At 47.1% G+C, this 18,069-nt stretch overlaps 1 protein-coding gene across 3 annotated transcripts in view; it reads left to right on the top strand.

Moving 5' to 3' along the window:
* LOC144077060 (SH3 and PX domain-containing protein 2A-like) overlaps positions 1-15,883 on the top strand; it is a 25,495-nt gene extending 9,612 nt beyond the window's left edge. The window contains exons 3-15 of one of the 3 annotated variants that reach the window (XM_077604509.1): positions 1,245-1,320; positions 1,422-1,498; positions 3,429-3,520; positions 6,393-6,418; positions 7,179-7,223; positions 8,334-8,462; positions 8,598-8,711; positions 8,994-9,077; positions 9,508-9,625; positions 9,720-10,162; positions 10,407-10,456; positions 10,781-10,900; positions 10,978-15,883. In XM_077604509.1, the coding sequence (XP_077460635.1) occupies positions 1,245-1,320; positions 1,422-1,498; positions 3,429-3,520; positions 6,393-6,418; positions 7,179-7,223; positions 8,334-8,462; positions 8,598-8,711; positions 8,994-9,077; positions 9,508-9,625; positions 9,720-10,162; positions 10,407-10,456; positions 10,781-10,900; positions 10,978-12,885 (3,282 nt within the window). In that variant the 3' untranslated portion in view covers positions 12,886-15,883. Of the gene's footprint in view, positions 1-1,244; positions 1,321-1,421; positions 1,499-3,428; positions 3,521-6,392; positions 6,419-7,178; positions 7,236-8,333; positions 8,463-8,597; positions 8,712-8,993; positions 9,078-9,507; positions 9,626-9,719; positions 10,163-10,406; positions 10,457-10,780; positions 10,901-10,977 lie in introns of those variants that run through there. The other 2 variants (XM_077604510.1, XM_077604511.1) reach the window with 2 other exon arrangements.
* The last annotated feature ends 2,186 nt before the right edge of the window (positions 15,884-18,069 follow it).

Raw genomic sequence — 18,069 nt, 5'->3', positions numbered from 1 at the left:
CCGCGATTTGACACCATGGCCTTTTTTTTCATCGTCACATTTTCCATCCGAGACGGCCATCACAAATCGCCATCCGCTTGTTTTTTAAAATAATGTTATTTTGGTTTTTTTACGTGTCCTGACGCGAATCGTAGCACCTGTTCTCTTCCGTCGTGGCAATAATGGCCGCCGGGATGCGGGGACGGACGTCGCTCCTAGCCAGAAATCTGTGGACCGTGACAGATTGGCGTGTCGCGGGCAAACGTCAACTTGCTGGCCGAGAATAATTAGCGGAGCATTTCAGGCCGGAGGAATGAAAATGGAGTCAGGTGTTATTCATTTGAAAGAAGCGCTAGATTGAACATTTGGACGATATGATTGGATATCATGATATGATGACAATGATGACAATGCACCTGTGATTTGGAAATGGTGTACAAATCAATATAATTCAACACAAATCATTGTTTTAAGGTGATTTGCATGATTAATCTGCATTTTTTTTCTATTGCTGGCGTGACCGGATGATTGGCCTAAAGACGTCGTTTCGCCGACGGACGTTTGACAGACGGACAGGTCGCCGAATGGACGTGCCGCCGAACGGAGGTTTCGCCGAAACGGGATTCGCGCGCTCGCCCCGCCCCCGGATCGTGTGTGTACAAGTTTTCAACCTCGGCCCGCGGGCCATATACGGCCCATTATGATTTTTAATGCGGCCCGCCGCCGGCGTTGTCCAAATGCTAGTAAAAATCAATGATTCATTTCCCTTTGCCGCTCATCACTCTCAATTTATTAGTCTAGCGTCAATGTCAGCCCGGGAATAAGCACTCTTGGGTGGGCAGATGTAGCAGAAGCGAGCCGTGAAATGACAGCAATCGGGTCAAATCCATCCTAAAAACAGCATTTAATGATCAAATACAAATACTGGAGCTCTTTGGACATTAGAACTGAGCCCAGGGAAGTGAATTCCTCGGTAAAATGTCGCGATGATGTCGCGATAAGGCAAAAACAACGTCTATATACGTCGATTCGCCAAACGGCTCAAAATGCTCTCAAATTTGGTCAAATTCAGCCGAAAACGGCGTTTAATGATTAAATACAAATATTGTATTTAATGAACGTTCGGCGGAACGTCCATTCGGCGACCTGTGCGTCTGTCAAACGTCTGTCGGCGAAACGACGTCTTTAGGCGAATCATCCGAGTAGCGTTGCTGGAGCACACACTGCTTGAGCTACTTGCGTATCCTTTGATTTCTTTTGTGCAGATGCAACTACTTGACAAGTTTCCAATTGAGGGTGGACAAAAAGACCCAAAGAAGAGGATTATCCCCTTCCTCCCAGGTAATACTAACCAAATTTACCTTGACTTTTTGTCTTCCCTTACTGACTCTTTTTCTCTCTCTCTCTTTTTCTCTTTTTCTTCTTCCTTTGATTTCGTGCAGGCAAAATTCTCTTCCGACGGAGTCATGTGCGAGACGTGGCCATGAAGCGCCTGCGTTTTATTGACGACTACTGCAGGGTAAAGAAACCTTATTGTAAACATCCTTCGACTCGGGGGAATATCGGCAGTTTTTCCGGGAGAGGGAGGGGGGGGATGTCAAAGGTCATGGTCCTGTTGTCCTTTCACACGCTTCAGACAAGGGATATGCCATTCGGACACAAGTAAATAGAATCGTCTTATTTGGCTTCTTATTCCTCATATCTATTCCTGATATAAAATCCCTTCACTGCTATTTGCGTGTGCGGTCCATTGGTCGCCGGTCTTTTGGTCGCCCCGACTGTGACAACGGGCGACCAAAAGACCGACGACCAAAAGACCGACGACCAAAAGACCGACGACCAAAACAAGGTAAAATAAGACGGTCTACGCATGAATAAAAGCCAACAATGGCCATGAGTCGTGTAATTATCAATAACCTTCCGGGCGACCAAAAGACCGGCGACCAATCAACCGTGTACCGCTATTTGTACGTCTAGGAATTGAAAGAAATGCCTTCATTGTCATTGTACAAGTACAATTCACTTCTATTTATATATTTATAAAGTACTTTTTGCGGCTATGATTTGCAGGATTAGGAGGGGAAAAAAAGAGTGAATATTTCGACCAATGCCATGATGGCAAATTGATGATATCTTTAAACCAACTCCATCGACTTCCACTTGTGTCGTTTTCCTTGGTCGACATGTTTAAAGTGGCTCTAGTCAGTCCGTTTCTTTCCACGTTTTCTTTTATGAGGCAAACAACAGAGAGCCAGAGTCATTACCCACTGCTCTCAAAGCATCTGCTCCCTGGAGATTATGGGATGCTGAGTACATCCAGCCTTGGCTACGCAGCCAGCGACCAGCTCTTCCATCAAAACCGGAATGCTCCATCAATAATATAGCGCGCCGCCCATACCCAAAGAACGCTGCTCGGATTTGGACGGCAAAATGTTGCTTAGCTTAGCTTTGGCGTACGACACCGCGAACCAGGGTGTCCTAAATTGTTTTCGGAAGCGTCGGGCCATTAAAAATGGAAGGAGCGACGCAAACGTCCATGATGACATCATCAAAAGCCATTTTTAACGTGTGTACAAGGCTGAATAAAGCCATGTCTTGATTGTTGCTGACCAATATACCGTATTTTCACGACTATAAGGCGCACATAAAAGTCTTAAATTTTCTCCAAAATAGACAGGGCGCCTTATAATCCAGTGCGCTTTATATATGGACCAATACTGAAATTGTTATCACGATAAAATCAAATGAATCAGTCGATAGGGTACACCGACTCTACTATTTTCCCGTAGACAAAGTACTGCGCAGTGACTGCTGGGATATGTAGTAGTTCTTTTGTCAATACGTACACCCAATGGATTGTGGCCTGTATACATCGACATCAATACAGCTTGACGAAGCATGGAAAGCACCATTGGAATAGTTACGCTAGCTACTAGCTAGCTACTATTTTCGAATGGATTGTGGCCGCCTGGATGAACGTATCAAAGTCAGCGTTTTCGATGACTCATTTGGACAATTGTCCAATTGGGACACAGAAAATGAGGACTTTGATGGATTTGTGGGCGATGATGACGTGAGTAAGTTGTAAAACGGCTAAATAAAGTACAAACCAACTCAGTTTTGCTTCCGTTGCCTTTTTAAAAACGTGTTTTTAGCGTGTGGGTGTAGCGTGCAAGAACTATATTTCCCAGCAGTCACTGCGCACCGGAAACCAGAAATAGAGTCTGGGGCTGCTTCCGGTAGCCAGCGCTATTGCGGTTAGATATTCATATATAATATATATGCGTCTAAAAAAACGGCGCGCCCTTTGTGTGTTTAAAATACAGAAATAGCACTCGTTACTGACACTGCGGCTAAAAATACGATGCGCCATATAGTCGTGAAAATACGGTATATAAAAGGATTCCACGCTCATCCTCTTTCTTATTTGTATTCCTTTCCTCCGTTAGGCACTGGTGAGACTCCCCCGTCAAATCTCCCAGAGCGAAGAGGTGCTACACTTCTTCGAGACAAAAGCGGAGGACCTCAACCCCCCTGTGGAGTGAGTGTTAACACACAAACATGACACGCGTGTTATCACGTGAGCGTTGCCATTTCATGTCGCTGAGGACTCGGGAGAGTTGACTTGTTTTTTTTTTTATGATTCATTGTTCAAATTAAATAACAACTGAAACCCATCCGGCACTGTTGTACATGATGTAGGACTATAAAACGCTATTGGTTCTCAGATTGCAGCATACACGTTACTTCATTTATTTAGGGACTCTCGTCTTCTCTGCGCACAGCAAATCATATGGAGCGCACAAAATAAAATTCCATTTTTTTTTTTTTTTTTTTTTTTTTTTTAGCTGTGAGGCCGACACGCGAACCACTCATCCGCCGGGCCGCCCATTCATAGATATTAATCACTACATTTTATTATTACTAAATCATTTATGTGTAGTAGACATGCATCTGCTTATGGCAGGTGTGATACTGGTGGTGTGTGCCCATAGCGAGCAATGATGATGTTGCTCACACCGGTACTCAATGTGCTCAGGGAGGTTGTGTTTCTGCCAGACAAACAAAAAATTTGAGGGAACATTGGGCATGAGGCCTTATTAATAATGGACTCATGTACGCATTCATATGGCAGATAGCGCAGTACGCGCAGCACCTCCGCAAAATCCCTATAAAGTCGGTTTATGGATTCACCCTGGAGTCCATTAGCACGTCATTTTTTACGCCGCGCGTTTCTCACAAGCTAATTTGTTGTGGTATGAAAGGGTAAGACATTTGTTATGGTGGGGGAAGCCCTTTGGGTAGCTTTTAATTGGTCACTCGGGTCTTCCCCGAACTGGAACACCTTTAGAAAATCCTCCCATCCAGGCACGACCAATATTTCTGTCGCTATCGCCGTCATTTTTCAAGTTCATGCCAAATTCACAAGAGCCTAGCTAAGGAAACCGACAGAGGCGAGGGATCAAATGCGATTGTCCTGCCATCTACCAGTAGATGGCGATCTCCGTATCGGCCACCCCTGATCTGTCTATTGCTCTCCATCTTCTGTGAGGAGGAGAGCGGCTCAACCTTAATGGATAAGTTGTCTCGTCCCGATGCAGGGGAAAGGATGGGGATCAATAGCACTCACTTGAGGGAACGTAGCCCAACGTAGGAGGCGTGTCTGTCCTGGCACTGATGGGGTTAAACACTTAAAGTATGCGGTCAGCATATCTGGAGGCCACTGGGAGGTGTGGCTGCGTGTTTGTTTGGATGTGTGTGAGCTCATGTGAAAGAATTTATTGACCCGTCGCCATCGGAGCAGAATGCTGGCGCTACGCTTGGCGTCTTGTTTGCTAACCGGCAAGGATACATGCTTCTCAGTTCCGTGGAGTTGGTTAAGTCTTCTCTCCTCACTTTGGGGGATTTTTTTCACTTTTTTTTTCATCAGGATCTTCTTATTCGGGGATTTGCACACGAATGTGAAATACAAATGGAGAACTGGAAATGTGTACATGCACATTTATTCAGCCTCTTTGTTCCAAACTCCAGTGTGTCCGATGTCACTAAATAAAATTAAAATAGGGGATTAAGCATGGTTTTATACAAGTACAACCCTTTGAAAAAAGGGCCAATAATAGAAAGGCCAGGAAGAAAGTCAAAAAATGCCCTTTTGAATGATCCCCTGGGCAAATCAGAATTGAAATGACAATCCTGGCCAAGGATTTCCCACCAAAACAGACTAGCTCAGGTACAAATTATTCCGTTTTGTTTTTTTCCCTGACTTTTGATCCCCCTTTGAAACAATCCACTCATTCAGTGGCATGATTAAAATGGACTGACTTGTTAACAAGAGTCATATGCCAGAAAGAAAAGCAGAGGAAGCTAACTAAGAGCATTCATCCCTTGACAAAGCGCCTTTGCAGAGAGCATCCTTTTGTCTTTTCCATTTTCTTTCTTGAGTTAGAGCGACCCCTGCCGTCAAAGAGTGAAACTTCAGTTCGTCGGGAAGCCGACCCCACTTCAATAACTTTAAAAGACGGTTTTAGACTTTCTTTACATCTGATCTTTTCTCTAATCTTGTGATTTGAGCTTATTTTGATTTGGCTCTTCTGACGTTGGTCGGCCATCTTGTCTATGGGCCCTGAAAAGATGGATCTTTTCTCAATGTTGGCAGATGGAACGGGAATATGCGCCTTTTCCGCTTTGACACGGACCGCATTCCGCCAAATCCAAATGCTGGCGAACGCTTAAACGGGGCCAATGGTCATCGTTGGCGGTGGCCCGCCCTTTTTAAAAAAAAAGACAAGGTCTGGGAACAATGCCGTTTTGACCTATTGCGAAATATATAGAATAATTCCAGATCAGGCCACCGTAACTTCTCATTTATTTGCTTAGACGAGACGTTCGGATAAGACTAGATGGAGAAACGGCAAACGTCATTGGAACCAATGGGGAGCGAGCATGGGCAATTTGCTATAAATAGAGCGTGGCTCCTTCCATTCCCTTAACTCAATCACCCCATCAGGACCGACAGAGCAAAGCCAAATTGAAGCCATTTAAAGTCCGTCGTTTATCCACGTGCCGTAATCCCATTAGCGCTCGACCGGTCGTCCGGTAGGGCGTTTGTCCTCGTTTCTAACGTAAGGAGAGCGCACAGGAGTGAGTGGATGCAATATGGGAAGAATCCACTGGGGTCAATGTCGTGTCAGGTTGTGCGGGTTGCTCAGACTCCGGCGGGGCGGCCCACGCCTTGCCTCCCCAACTCCCTCGCTCTCCTCCTCCTCGTGGCATTGTACTACGCCCTGGAAAAGGAACACGAGTGGGCACTCGTTCCTTGTTTTTAGGGACGTCCGAACGAACAAACGAACGGCTCGTCGCCGTCGGCATCGCCTGTCACTAACCATGTCGCTTTTGTGCTGCTTCTCCTTCAGGGACTACGGCTCCAAGCGCAAGTCGGGTAAGTCACCTTTTCTCCTTTTACTTCTCTTTTAGAGCACTTTCTTCTCCTTCTTCCGTTTCTTCAAATATCTCAGAGTTGAAGGGAGTCGTTATAAGAATGAAATGATGGATCTGGGTGAAGCCTCCCTTTGTTATCCATCACTTCAAGCCATGATGCCGTTCTCATCCGGTTTGCGTTTTTTGTTTGGGACGACGAGACGTGTGGGCACCGTGGCGTGATCCCTTCCAAAAACCAAAGATAAACCATCCGAGTTATCGGAAATGAAGCCAGGATGATGCAAATGGGGTTCGTGTCAACGCCTTTGGCTCCGCGCCAGTCACCCATAGGTTTTCCCAATCCGTACTTTTTTGACCGTCATCCGTTAGTACTCGTCTTCTTCCATATTTTTCGACAAAGCGTTTCACGCAGAGCCTTTCTTGAATAAAGGACAGGGAGAAAAAAAGAGTCAGACAAAGAGCCCTTTTCCACTAAAACAATGAACGTTTTGGTTTGGCGGCGCTGACGCTGATGCTTTGTCGATTCTTTTCGGGTGCTGCCTCCACGCCAGTCACCAAGTGGCCGGAAATGGATTTGATGTTAGTATGCGTGCTGCATGACACACGCCACTTCATGCTTAAATCAACTAGGCCATTTTTGGGTGGAATCCATCCCGTAGGTGTGCTTTATATCTCTCTGCGGCCATCTTCTCTCTGTCAGACGGAATAATTTCTCTCTCTCTCTGCTTTTTTTTTTCTTCCGTTCTCTTTTACATCTGCAGTATGGATGTACGGCATTGCCGACAGCCCGAGGAAAGAGGCGTCAGGTAGCTAGCCCCGTGCGTCTCTTTGTCCAATCCGTACGTTTGCATGGCACGTGACGCCCATCTTCTTTAAATTCCACTCCCACTGTCTCAAATGGCCATTTGATGGGAAGATTTTGCCTTGGTTTGCCCTCCTACTTTGGTTTGATTGCATGAAAATAGAACGGGCTTTGGACGAAACAGTGTTTGAGCGCGGCTGTCGAACATTATGACGAGAGGCCACGGTCAAAACGTGCATTTTTAACGCGAGAGTCCGGAATAGTATTTCAACCTCCCGAAAAACAAGGTGAGCGACGTATTAAGACACATTTGTTTGGATAGAATAGTGGTTTGCGGTGGCCTGACAGTCCAGTCTACAAAGAAGTTTGGAGGTCACTTTGATAATAGAAGCATGGGAACGTATTGACCGTTGAACGCATGCTTAATAATATTGATGTGAGTGTGCCGTGTTGGCTGCATCCCATTTTTCTTTTTGCCCCCTTTTTTTTCTTATTTTTTTGCAAGCCTTCTCTTCATATGGCTTTTGTGACCATGACACTCTACGTACGACCTGAGTGCTTATTTACGCCACTAATGCACCTAGCATCAGCATAGTCTAATCTAATCTAATCTAATCTAGATGGGTGGCCCGAGGAAAGTGGGAAAAAGCCTCCCCCTGAATTGCATGGGTTCGGAGCCCGATATTCTCAATCGCTCTTGTGCTTGACAATTTCCTGGATATAACTTGAAATGAAATTGATGAGAGAGAGAAGGAAGACCACGCTGTTGACTTTCCATTCTCTACCTTTGTCTATTGGATTTTCTGACATTTATTATAGTGTGGTTTCAAGTGCGAAAGGGAAGGCCTTTGTCTCAAGTCCACTGTAGGGGCAACTTTGCTCTTTTTCCGATGGTCTTCTGTCGCACGCCGATGCTCGGCGGCCATTCGGGCTCACGTCAGCCACGTGGCCACGCTTTTGGAAGGATGCGCTCCCGTCGACGAGGCGGCGTCGAGACTGGGTGGCTGATAGCAACGGGGCGGGGGCCAGAATATTGGGACGTTTGCCGGAACACGGGGACGCTGGCTGGAATACTGTGACGTTGGGCGGTTGACGGCCTGTTTCATCCACGCAGGGATGGACAGTTTGGAGCCTATGATACTGGAGCAGTACGTGGCCGTGGCCAACTACGAGAGACAGGAGAACTCCGAGATCAGCCTCAACGCCGGCGAGACGGTGGATGTCATCGAAAAGAGCGAAAGCGGTGAGTACTGGATGCCTCACCTTTTTCTATCACGGGACGCCATCCCCGTGTGGTGGTTGGTTTATGCCCAAGTTCTCTGGTGTTGGGTGAATGCTAACCGCTGGGAGATGTTCATTTTTGTTGTTGTTGCTTAAGGTTGGTGGTTCGTCAGCACAGCAGAGGAGCAAGGCTGGGTGCCCGCCACGTACCTGGACTCTCAAAGTGGAACCAGGGACGATTTGGATTTAGGCACGTCCAGGACGGGAGAAGGTACGGCTAGAAAAAAAAAACCACAAGATTTTTCATTCTGCCTGTCCACATGGCATCAGCGGGATATTTCACGGGAAATCTTAAGATAAGATCACCCACTCATTTCTGTTGCTCAGCTCATATTTGGTTGACGCTTGTGAAGGAATTTGCTTTTGACTTGCTCCTCAAATTTGTATGGATGGACTATTTGCCTTCCCACGAAGGAGTCACATCGTTTCTTTGATTGTGTTACCTATCTTCCCTTTGGTCGCTTCTCATCCTCCTCCTCCTCCTCATCGTCAGTGACTAAAAGACGAAAGGCGCATCTGAAAAGGCTGGATCGGCGATGGACGCTCGGCGGGATGGTCAACCGCCAACACAGCAGAGGTGCGTCTGCACACGTAAACAGCTGAGCTTGACTTTGGAAACACTTCAAATGGACTACATTGGCTTTTCCTGAAAAGGAAGTCTATGGTGTCCCAGAGGAAACCCATTTCAAAAATCCCCAAATGCTCACTTAGAGTGGCTCAGTTGCTGAAATAAGTTTAAGTCAGCCCAGTAAGGGAGTCCAAAACTTTGGCAATTTGGGAAACTAAAGAAACTGGGAATGGGCTGCCCAAATAGTAATACTGTTTTAGTGACCATCCTTTCAACTATTTATTTACTGTATTTAATATATACCAAATTGAGTGGGGTCGTCTTGTTTAACCGCATATTTGAGTATTAAATGGAACATGGTCTGTATTTACCAAGAATGCTCAAATGTGATCTCATTTTTCCTTGTTTGTTCCATTGTCTCCTGGGTCAAATCCTTCAGAAGAGAAATATGTCACCATACTGCCATATTCCAGTCAAGGGAAGGACGAAGTCAGCTTTGAGAAAGGGGTCACCGTGGAGGTTATTCAAAAGAATTTAGAAGGCTGGTGGTACGTCAGGTGAGTCCAAGGCGCGTTCGCCTCGACAATTTGCATTTTCCTTCTATTCTACCTCAGCTTGGAAATGTTTTTTTTTTTTTTTTACCCGTTGCAGATATTTAGGGAAGGAAGGATGGGCCCCCGCGTCCTACCTGAAAAAGTTCAAAGAGGATTTCTCCCCTCGCAAGAAGACGACTCTGTCGGGCCCGGTGGAAATCATTGGCAACATCATGGAGATCAGCAGTCTTTTACAGAAGAAGTCGTTGAGCGAAAAGGACGTGGGGACAGAAGGCGAGGGTGGAGGGGGCGGAGTCGGAGGTGGCGGCGGCGGAGGAGGAGGCTCGCCCGAGCGCCACGTCTCCAAGAACGAGATCAGCCTGCCCGTGCCCTTCAGCTCCGAGATCAACGCCGAGACGGGCCGCAGGCTGAGCGCGGGCCGCGATACCAACAGTCCGTGCCTGGGCATCGCGGCCGGCTGCGGCAGAAACCAAGCCAGGGCCAGGGGCGAATCGGCGTCCCCGGCCGTCGCCAGAGTGGCGCCGCGGAGAGTCCAAATCGGTGAGTGACTTCGTCGTGTGTGTGTGTAGTAGACTCCAAATCAGCTAGTGGCTTTTGGCTTTCCCCCACTCGGATTTGGAAGGAACTTTTGAAAATGAGCGCCATTTCCATTTTATTGCTAAGCTACTTTGGTGAAAAGCTAACTGGGAGAGTTGACGTGTTGGCTCTGGATTTCCATTTTTGCTCCCGTACTAGCATCGTCCGGACTTGGAGTGAATAACAAGGACTTTTTGTTCCCCCCCAGGGTCACCCAATCTAAGGCAAAAACCTCCACCAAGGAGAGAGACCCATTTGGTGAGGCTTATCACACATTTTTTTAGACTTTCCTTGGTTTTCTTCAAGAATTTTTCAAGTCATTTCGAAACACAGACATACTTGGTTCATTGAAGGAGAATACTTGCCCATAGCTTAGAACAATAAGCCTCATCGAGTGGGGTACACCCCAGTTCCCCCGTGAACAGAAACGGGACACGCGATAGAAAATGGCCGACCACACGGTTGGTCAGCCTCTCCTATGAAGCACTTTGTCTCATATTTCGCTAGTTTTGCACTTTATTCATCCTAACCGCATTAGCTTCAGTAAAATGTCAATAACGACCGGCGTTCTTTTCTTGGAAGGGGTTGCATTTGCCGAAGCCACCAGAGCCCCCTGCTGTGGAAGCAGAGTATTACACCATTGCCGATTTCCAGTCCTCCATTTCCGACGGCATCAGCTTCCGCGGAGGACAAAAGGCTGACGTGAGGGGCCGCCAAAAACAAACCGTTTCTCTCTGAAATGAGTCGACCGCTGCTCACACGTAGTTTTTATTTGGCAGGTGATCGAGAAGAACCCCGGAGGTTGGTGGTACGTGCAGATCGGCGAGATGGAGGGCTGGGCGCCGTGTTCCTACATCGATAAACGCAAGAAGCCCAACCTGGGCCGTCGAAGCAGCACCCTGACCAGGCCCAAAGTCCCGCCCCCGGCCCCGCCCGTGAAAAAGAAGGATCCCGAAGACGGCGCCCCCGCCACCGCGTCTGCCCCCAAAGTAACCGACTCGCTCAAATGTTCCGTGTTTGAGGAACCCGAGTACGACGTTCCCGCCATCGAGGGTGAATCGGAGTCGCTCAAAGATGACCATTCGCTGGCCAACGAGTATCGCGCTTCCCCACCTTCCGGTAAAGCTTCGCAACCGATCGGCACGGAATCGCCGGCTTGCGCTCGGCGGAGGGCGCCGTTTCGATCGGCGGAGGAAGCGACTCGAGAGGAATCCATCTACGAGAACGACGGCTTCGGGACGGAAGGACGGACGGCCAGAGGTTCTCCAAAGAGCTACCGTTCCTCTACCGTTCCGCGCAGACCCTCTGGATCTTCGCCGGTGCCCGGCGCCCCCGTGCAGACCGCGACCACCCCGGAGGCCAATAGGAAAAGCCAGACTCTGGGCAGACGCGGAGACGTTCGCTTCCGTTCCCAGCACGGCGGTCCCCGTTCCGACCAATTGAACGGCGGCACCGGGCAGAGCGCGAGCCAGGACGTGGAGCAGAGAATAGGTCAGAGTCCCTCGGCCAGAGCCAAGCCCTCCGTCAGACCAAAACCTCTCCTGACCAAATCCGAGCCTCAGGGTCCGGAAAGGACGGACGTGGGCTCCCCGAGACGCCAGCCGAAGCCCCCGAGTCAGCCGGGACTCGGACCCAAGCCCTCTCGGGGAGAAACGGCGTCCGAGGAATCGCTCCGTTCCCGTGGTACGTCCGACGTCCCGTCAGCCGCCCACTCCAAAGGCGGCTACGTGGATTCGGACCCGGAGGGGGCTCCTCTCTACCGATCGCTAGACGCTTACGCCAAAATCCAAGACTCTGAGATCGGTTTTCCGGCCGGTGTAGACGTGGAGGTTCTGGAGAAGCAAGAGAGCGGTTGGTGGTACGTTCGCTGGGGCTCCCAAGAGGGTTGGGCCCCCTCCTACTTCCTGGAGCCCCTCCGGCGATCCGGCGACGCCCCGAGGCGGGAATCGGACGCCGGTAGGTCCGACGGCCCGGAGAACAAGGGAGAGCGGGTGCAGTCTCTAAACCAGCTGAATCTTCAGGGCCCGCAGCAAGAAGGATTGCGAAGGAACACTCCCACTCCGCCCGTCCCGTCCAAGCCCCCCGGCGGCTTCTCCAAGCCGTCCGGGCTGCTCAACGGAGGCGTGCGGCTGAGGAGCGGGGTCCGCCAAGTGGCGGTCAGACCCCAGTCGGTCTACGTGACCTCCACGCGGCCGGCTCAGGACACCCCCTACACGACGGGGTCCCTGAGACGCAAGGAGCCGCCGGGCAGGGGCGAGCGCTACGGCTCCGCCACGCTGGGGGTCCGGCGAAACGCCTCCTTCAGCACCGTGCGGCCGCACGTGGTGGTGGAGAGTCAGAGCGGCCCCAACCCGGGACCCAAGCCGGGGCCCTCCGCCGGGGGATTCGCCCCGGGCCACCTCCAGGACCCCCTCGGCCGCTTCGGGCAGCGCAACGGCCTCCCCGTCTCCGCCGTCCGCCCCAAACCCGCGGAGAAGAGCCCGCCCGTCCGAGGTCACCTGGGCGGGGACGTGTACGTGTCCATCGCCGATTACCGAGGCGACGAAGAGACCATGGGCTTCGCGGAGGGCACCTGTCTGGAGGTCCTGGAGCGGAACCCCAACGGTTGGTGGTACTGCCAGGTGCGGGATAGCTTGCTTCCCCGCAAAGGCTGGGTCCCGTCCAACTACCTCGAGCGCAAAAAATAAAATCCTCCCTCAAAGCCGTCCTCCCTGACGTCAGCCTCTGGCGAGCAATAGTACCGTATTGGCCCGAATGTAAGACGATGCCGATGATAAGAACCGTACTTTTCCAAGAGTCAAGTTTTTAAAAAAGATTTTTTGAACACCAAATTCCATTTTTATACAGAAAATAATGAAAGCACCCTATCTGAAACAAATGATTTTAACAAAATATCTATTTTGCCTCATTCAAATCAGTATCTATCACGTGAACATTTCAATATGTAAGGTAAAGTGCAATCACATTTGTAAATGCATTGCTTCTGGTTTTTGAAATGTAAATGAACCAATCTACTGTGATGAAAGAACAAAATTGCAATAACTGCATAAACCATCGACGTGTTGAGCATTCGCTTTGAAGATATCTGGCGCCATTTAGCGTTGTGAATGGGTATAATATCCAGAGCCCGAATGTAAGACGACCGATGTCTTTTCAGTCTTATTCCAATGCAACAAAACACCGTCTTATATTCGGGCCAATACGGTACGTCCTCCAATTTTGCCTCTTGGAGAAACTCCGCCGTCATCTGGGATTGGAAGGACACGTCAAGTGGCGCTTTACGAATTGTACGTACGATGTACACGGAGCGGACTTTAAGTGAAAAATCCGTTTTTTAAAAGGAGCGCCTTCGATTGGTGGGAAAAGGGCTTTTTATGGTCCTCAACGGACATCACACGATGATAAGTGCCTTTTGTAATTCGTTCAACGCAAACTGTTCCGCCCGCAAAATGTTGTCAATGTGCCATAAATCGAGGAAATCCATTATGGACTGGCTCCAACACCAAGTTAAAACGACTGCTTTTGTATTTTGAGTCTTAATTAGTTAAGACTCCGAATGATGACGGGTCCTTTTGAGCGGCTAAAGAAACACGTCCACCCCAAATCAGGCAAAGACGCGTCAAATATTTGTCGGGTATTTTGATATATTTTTGGGTCTAACGTGGATGTCTTCCCCTGGTTGGTGATTTCCGCTCTCTTGTGACGACAGCTTCTCGTTGAAAAGTTCAGTTTATTTATTTTCTTTTTCCAAAAATGTGTAGCCAGCCTTAGGAGTTTTCAAAGGTCAAAAGTCCAAGACTGCTGAAATACATTTTCTAAAGAACACGGCTAACTTTTATCATTTGTTTTCTGCTGGACAGTATTATGTATATTTAACAAAAATACTAATGGAAAATTAAGAAGTGAACTATCTGAAGATTGCAGTTAGCTATTTGAGCAAAGCAGCTACTACCGTATTTTCTCACATATTAGCCGCCTCCGCGTATAAGCCGCACCCTTAAAATGCCTTAAAATGGTTGGATTTTTACGATTTCTCTTATTTGAGACTGATTCCCAATTTTCACTTCCATATTCATGGTTTTAATAGGGAGTACAAATATGTTACTTTGAAGGGAAAATCTTAAGAGACAAATTCAAAAAGGAAGTCACGTGAGCAGTACAACCAGGAAGCGTCTCCGTAGTGGTCTGCTTTGTTAACCGGTACATTATTTTTTTCCAGAATTTCATTCATAGATGTCAAAAATAAATGTCAATTCGCATTTTATCTCTTTATCTTCTCTGTTGAAATAAATGGCCGTATCGGCCGCATTGAGTCTAATTTGTGCGCGTATAAGCCGTGTCCTGGATTCAGTCATCATTTTTTGGAGCGACAAATACGGCCTATATGCGAGGGAATACGGTAGTTGATGATCTATCATATTTTGTCTTTTTTTTGCCCATCAAGCTGAATTGACTTGGTTGATGACAAGGGAATTGTTCTGTCATTGTATTTTGACACGTCCGAGAAAAAAAAAGTGCAATACATAGCGAATGGTGCGGTTAGGGTCATTGTTAACAGGAAAGTGATTGGGTAGCGGTCTAGAAGAATACAGTCCAAAATACCATCTGCTGGCTATTCTGACATCATCTCCATTTATTTGTCTCGGAGAGAAAACTGCCGCCGTCCAATAATAACGCTTGAGTCTCATTTTGATCCAACCAAAAGATGAAATATTATTTGAAGAGAAAGAGAAATCTCCCAAAATGTGGACATGAGTGTTTTGACATGAGATCACATGACGCACCTGATGAAACCAAAACAAAGCAATTGTACGTATGAGTCAGTCTCTACTCATCCTTCCTGGAAGTAACGACGGACAGAAAAGCAAGATGGAACCCGTTCGGATGGTCAAATTGATGGAGAATCGTGCCACCGCTTTACAATTTGATAGGGTTCATTCCGCGGAGCCTAACGCTAAATCCTACTTTCATCATTTGGGACGAAGCCGCGTCAAGCAATACTTGTGGCCCGCCAAAACCAAAGTTGCGAGCCATCTACGATACGCAGCCCGATGGAAAAGCAGTCCCTTGAGCCAGTGAGGTATTTTCCCCATGCGATTTGCAACTTTGCTGTTCAACTTGTTTACATCTCGGAAAATCCTTAAAGCGGCTCAAGGCTAAATGTATACTTGTAAATGCCAACGAATGGCGACAGGCACAAACGCCACAAACTTGGGTGCTTTTGTGTATCGTCTAACCCGGTGGTCTCCAAACTATTTCACGGTGGGCCGCAGTGGGTGCGGGTTATCATTCCAACCTATAAAGAGGACACCTTTTCACCAATCTGTTGTCCTACAAGTGCAATCAGTGGATTGCAGTCAGGTGCTTCTTGTTTTCTGCTGAAATCTCATTGGTCAAACTGTTTATGCTAGACCGGTTGGAACAAAAACCTGCACCCACACCGGCCCTCGAGGACCGGTTTGGGGACCCCTGGTCTAAGCCAACGACGGAGAGAGAGAGAGAGAGAGAGAGAGAGCCAAATAAAATGGAAGCAAAGGTTTATTGGGCCCTTGTACAGTCATTGGAAATGTGGCACGCTCCTTTTGAAAATGCCATTTTCTTCACTTTGCCTTTTTTCTACCTTGTACGTGTTTACATTTATTTGGCCTTGCCCTCCAAAGGAAAGCATTAAACCTGTTATCTTGATCTTTTTCTTGGCTTTTTTTTTACTACTACACATACAGCGACCGAGAGTGAGGAAACAGCGTTCTTTTACCTATTCTATAATCCTTATAAAGCGTCATTTATGGATGGATGGCTGGATATGTTTATGATTTTCACGCTACGTTTGTCCAAACCGGATCCTAATCGGCGACTGATTGAATTTGTGTAAAGTCAAGCTTTGTATTTGTTAAAGCTGAAAGCAGAGATGATGTACGGGTGGTTGTTTTTATATGATGTCCCTAAATGCACCACGTGGCTGATTGGTCGGCGAGTTTCCAGGTGTGAGAAAACAGTTTTCTTTCCATGTGGACTACGCCTCATGTTGGTGCTCTCGTGTGGGCTTCATGTATTGCCCTGATTGGCCCTGATGTGCTTGCATTTGGAGGTACGAATCGCTGTCTTTTCTTTGGGCCTGCCATGCTTTTTAAACCCGGCATGGATGCAGTTATGGGTGCGATTGGATGGTCGTCGTTAACACAAATGATTGTAAATGTGCATTTAAAGTGTTGCTGCTGCTGCTTGCTTGATTTGGGTCTTTCATGTTGGTGGTTATTGTTTCCAATGGGGCTTCGATGAGTGCTTGGGTGCTGTTTCTGTCTTGGTTTTTGCCAAGTAAACTTCATTTTAACCTTAGCTCTCTCCAGAATATTCACGTTTTATCTTTGACTTTTCTGGATCTACAGATTTCTCCAACTGATATTGGGCGCTACTTTGTTTTGCTAGACCAGGGGTAGGGAACCTATGGCTCGGGAGCCACATGTGGTTCTTTTGATGGCTCCCCGCTAAACTGTGAGCTAAAATCTGGACACTACGCCTAGAGTCGCTTTTAATTTTCATTTTTTTTATTAAACCTTTCTGCATGCATGCATCCCATTGATTAGCAACAGGGTAACAATTTCGTCAAAAAAAATCCGAGACTTTTTCTACTTTAAAAGCGGTGAAATAACTAAAAATGCACGCGTTTTCATTTATTTTTACTTTTAGTAAATTCTGAGAATGGCTCTCAATGAATAACAATTGAAAATATGAATTGTTTATGGCTCTCTCTGTCAAAAAGGTTCCCGACCGACCCCTGTGCTAACCTATCCTACGGACGCTTTGGCTTGATTGTATTGAACTGCTCAATGGCTTCTCATATCATTTTGCTTGATTGATTTGAACTGCTGAACTTCTTCTGTAACAAACCTGCACATAATTGGATACAAATGTTTGCTGTGCTATGCGTGAAATTTTCAACCCATTTTTCAAAAGAGAATTTATTTTTATAGCGCAACAACTGTCTTTTGGTTGTGTTACGTATAAAATCCAAAAGTGACTTATGTGAACTTGGTACGAACACAAATGAGCAGAATCACAACTGTTTTTTTTTCCCCCAAATACATATCGAAAGTTTATTGAACACAATCATCGGACATATTCCAAGAGAATAGGTTGAGCAAACACATACTAACGCGGCGGTCAAACCGAGCGAGCGGCGTTCATCTACGGCTGGTCCCGGACGTCGCGTGAGGTAAAACGGATTTCATACTGTCCCTGACACCAGATGTAGACTAAATCAAGACTAAAAAGAAACGTACAAAGGAGAAAAGAGGAAAGAAATGTTGTGGAGAGTTCTGAGGATTTAGCCCTCCCTCCCTCCATCAACGGTGGATCACATTTCAGTCTGTAACATTCAAGGAGCCACTTGAAGAGCTTAAACGGCAACAGAAATTGGAACAAAAATGGCCAAACCTAGCAAAATAGTGAGATTCAAAGTTTTGCTTTTCAAAATGCAGTGAAAAGAGTGAAGTCTAGTGTACACATATTTGGTCATAAGTTGCACAAAACATGTCGTGATTGAAAGACCAGCTGAACATTTCCAAGTTTACAATCAATGGCTTAATAAAGTGACATTTATCACCAGCAAACGGCAAGCAGTCCAGTTGACAAATGTGTGTGAATCGACGTTGGGGAATGTTCAGACAAGTTGTTTTTGTTAAAAGTATCCTTGAATATTAGGGAATGCTCATTCAGCAGTTCCATTTGTTTCCCCAAATCTAATCTAAAGATCCTTAGTTAATGGAGTCAACACATTTATTGATGGTCGTTTTATGCTCTACTTGTTACTTTCTGTAATTATGTGTTGTAAGCAAACATTGCGCGTCTGCTGGATTTTTCCACGCCACGTC

This window comes from Stigmatopora argus, chromosome 7, assembly GCF_051989625.1.
Source record: "Stigmatopora argus isolate UIUO_Sarg chromosome 7, RoL_Sarg_1.0, whole genome shotgun sequence".
Lineage (NCBI taxonomy): Eukaryota > Metazoa > Chordata > Actinopteri > Syngnathiformes > Syngnathidae > Stigmatopora > Stigmatopora argus.
Note: the sequence above shows the minus strand (reverse complement) of the source record. Positions and strands in the feature narration are given on the sequence as shown.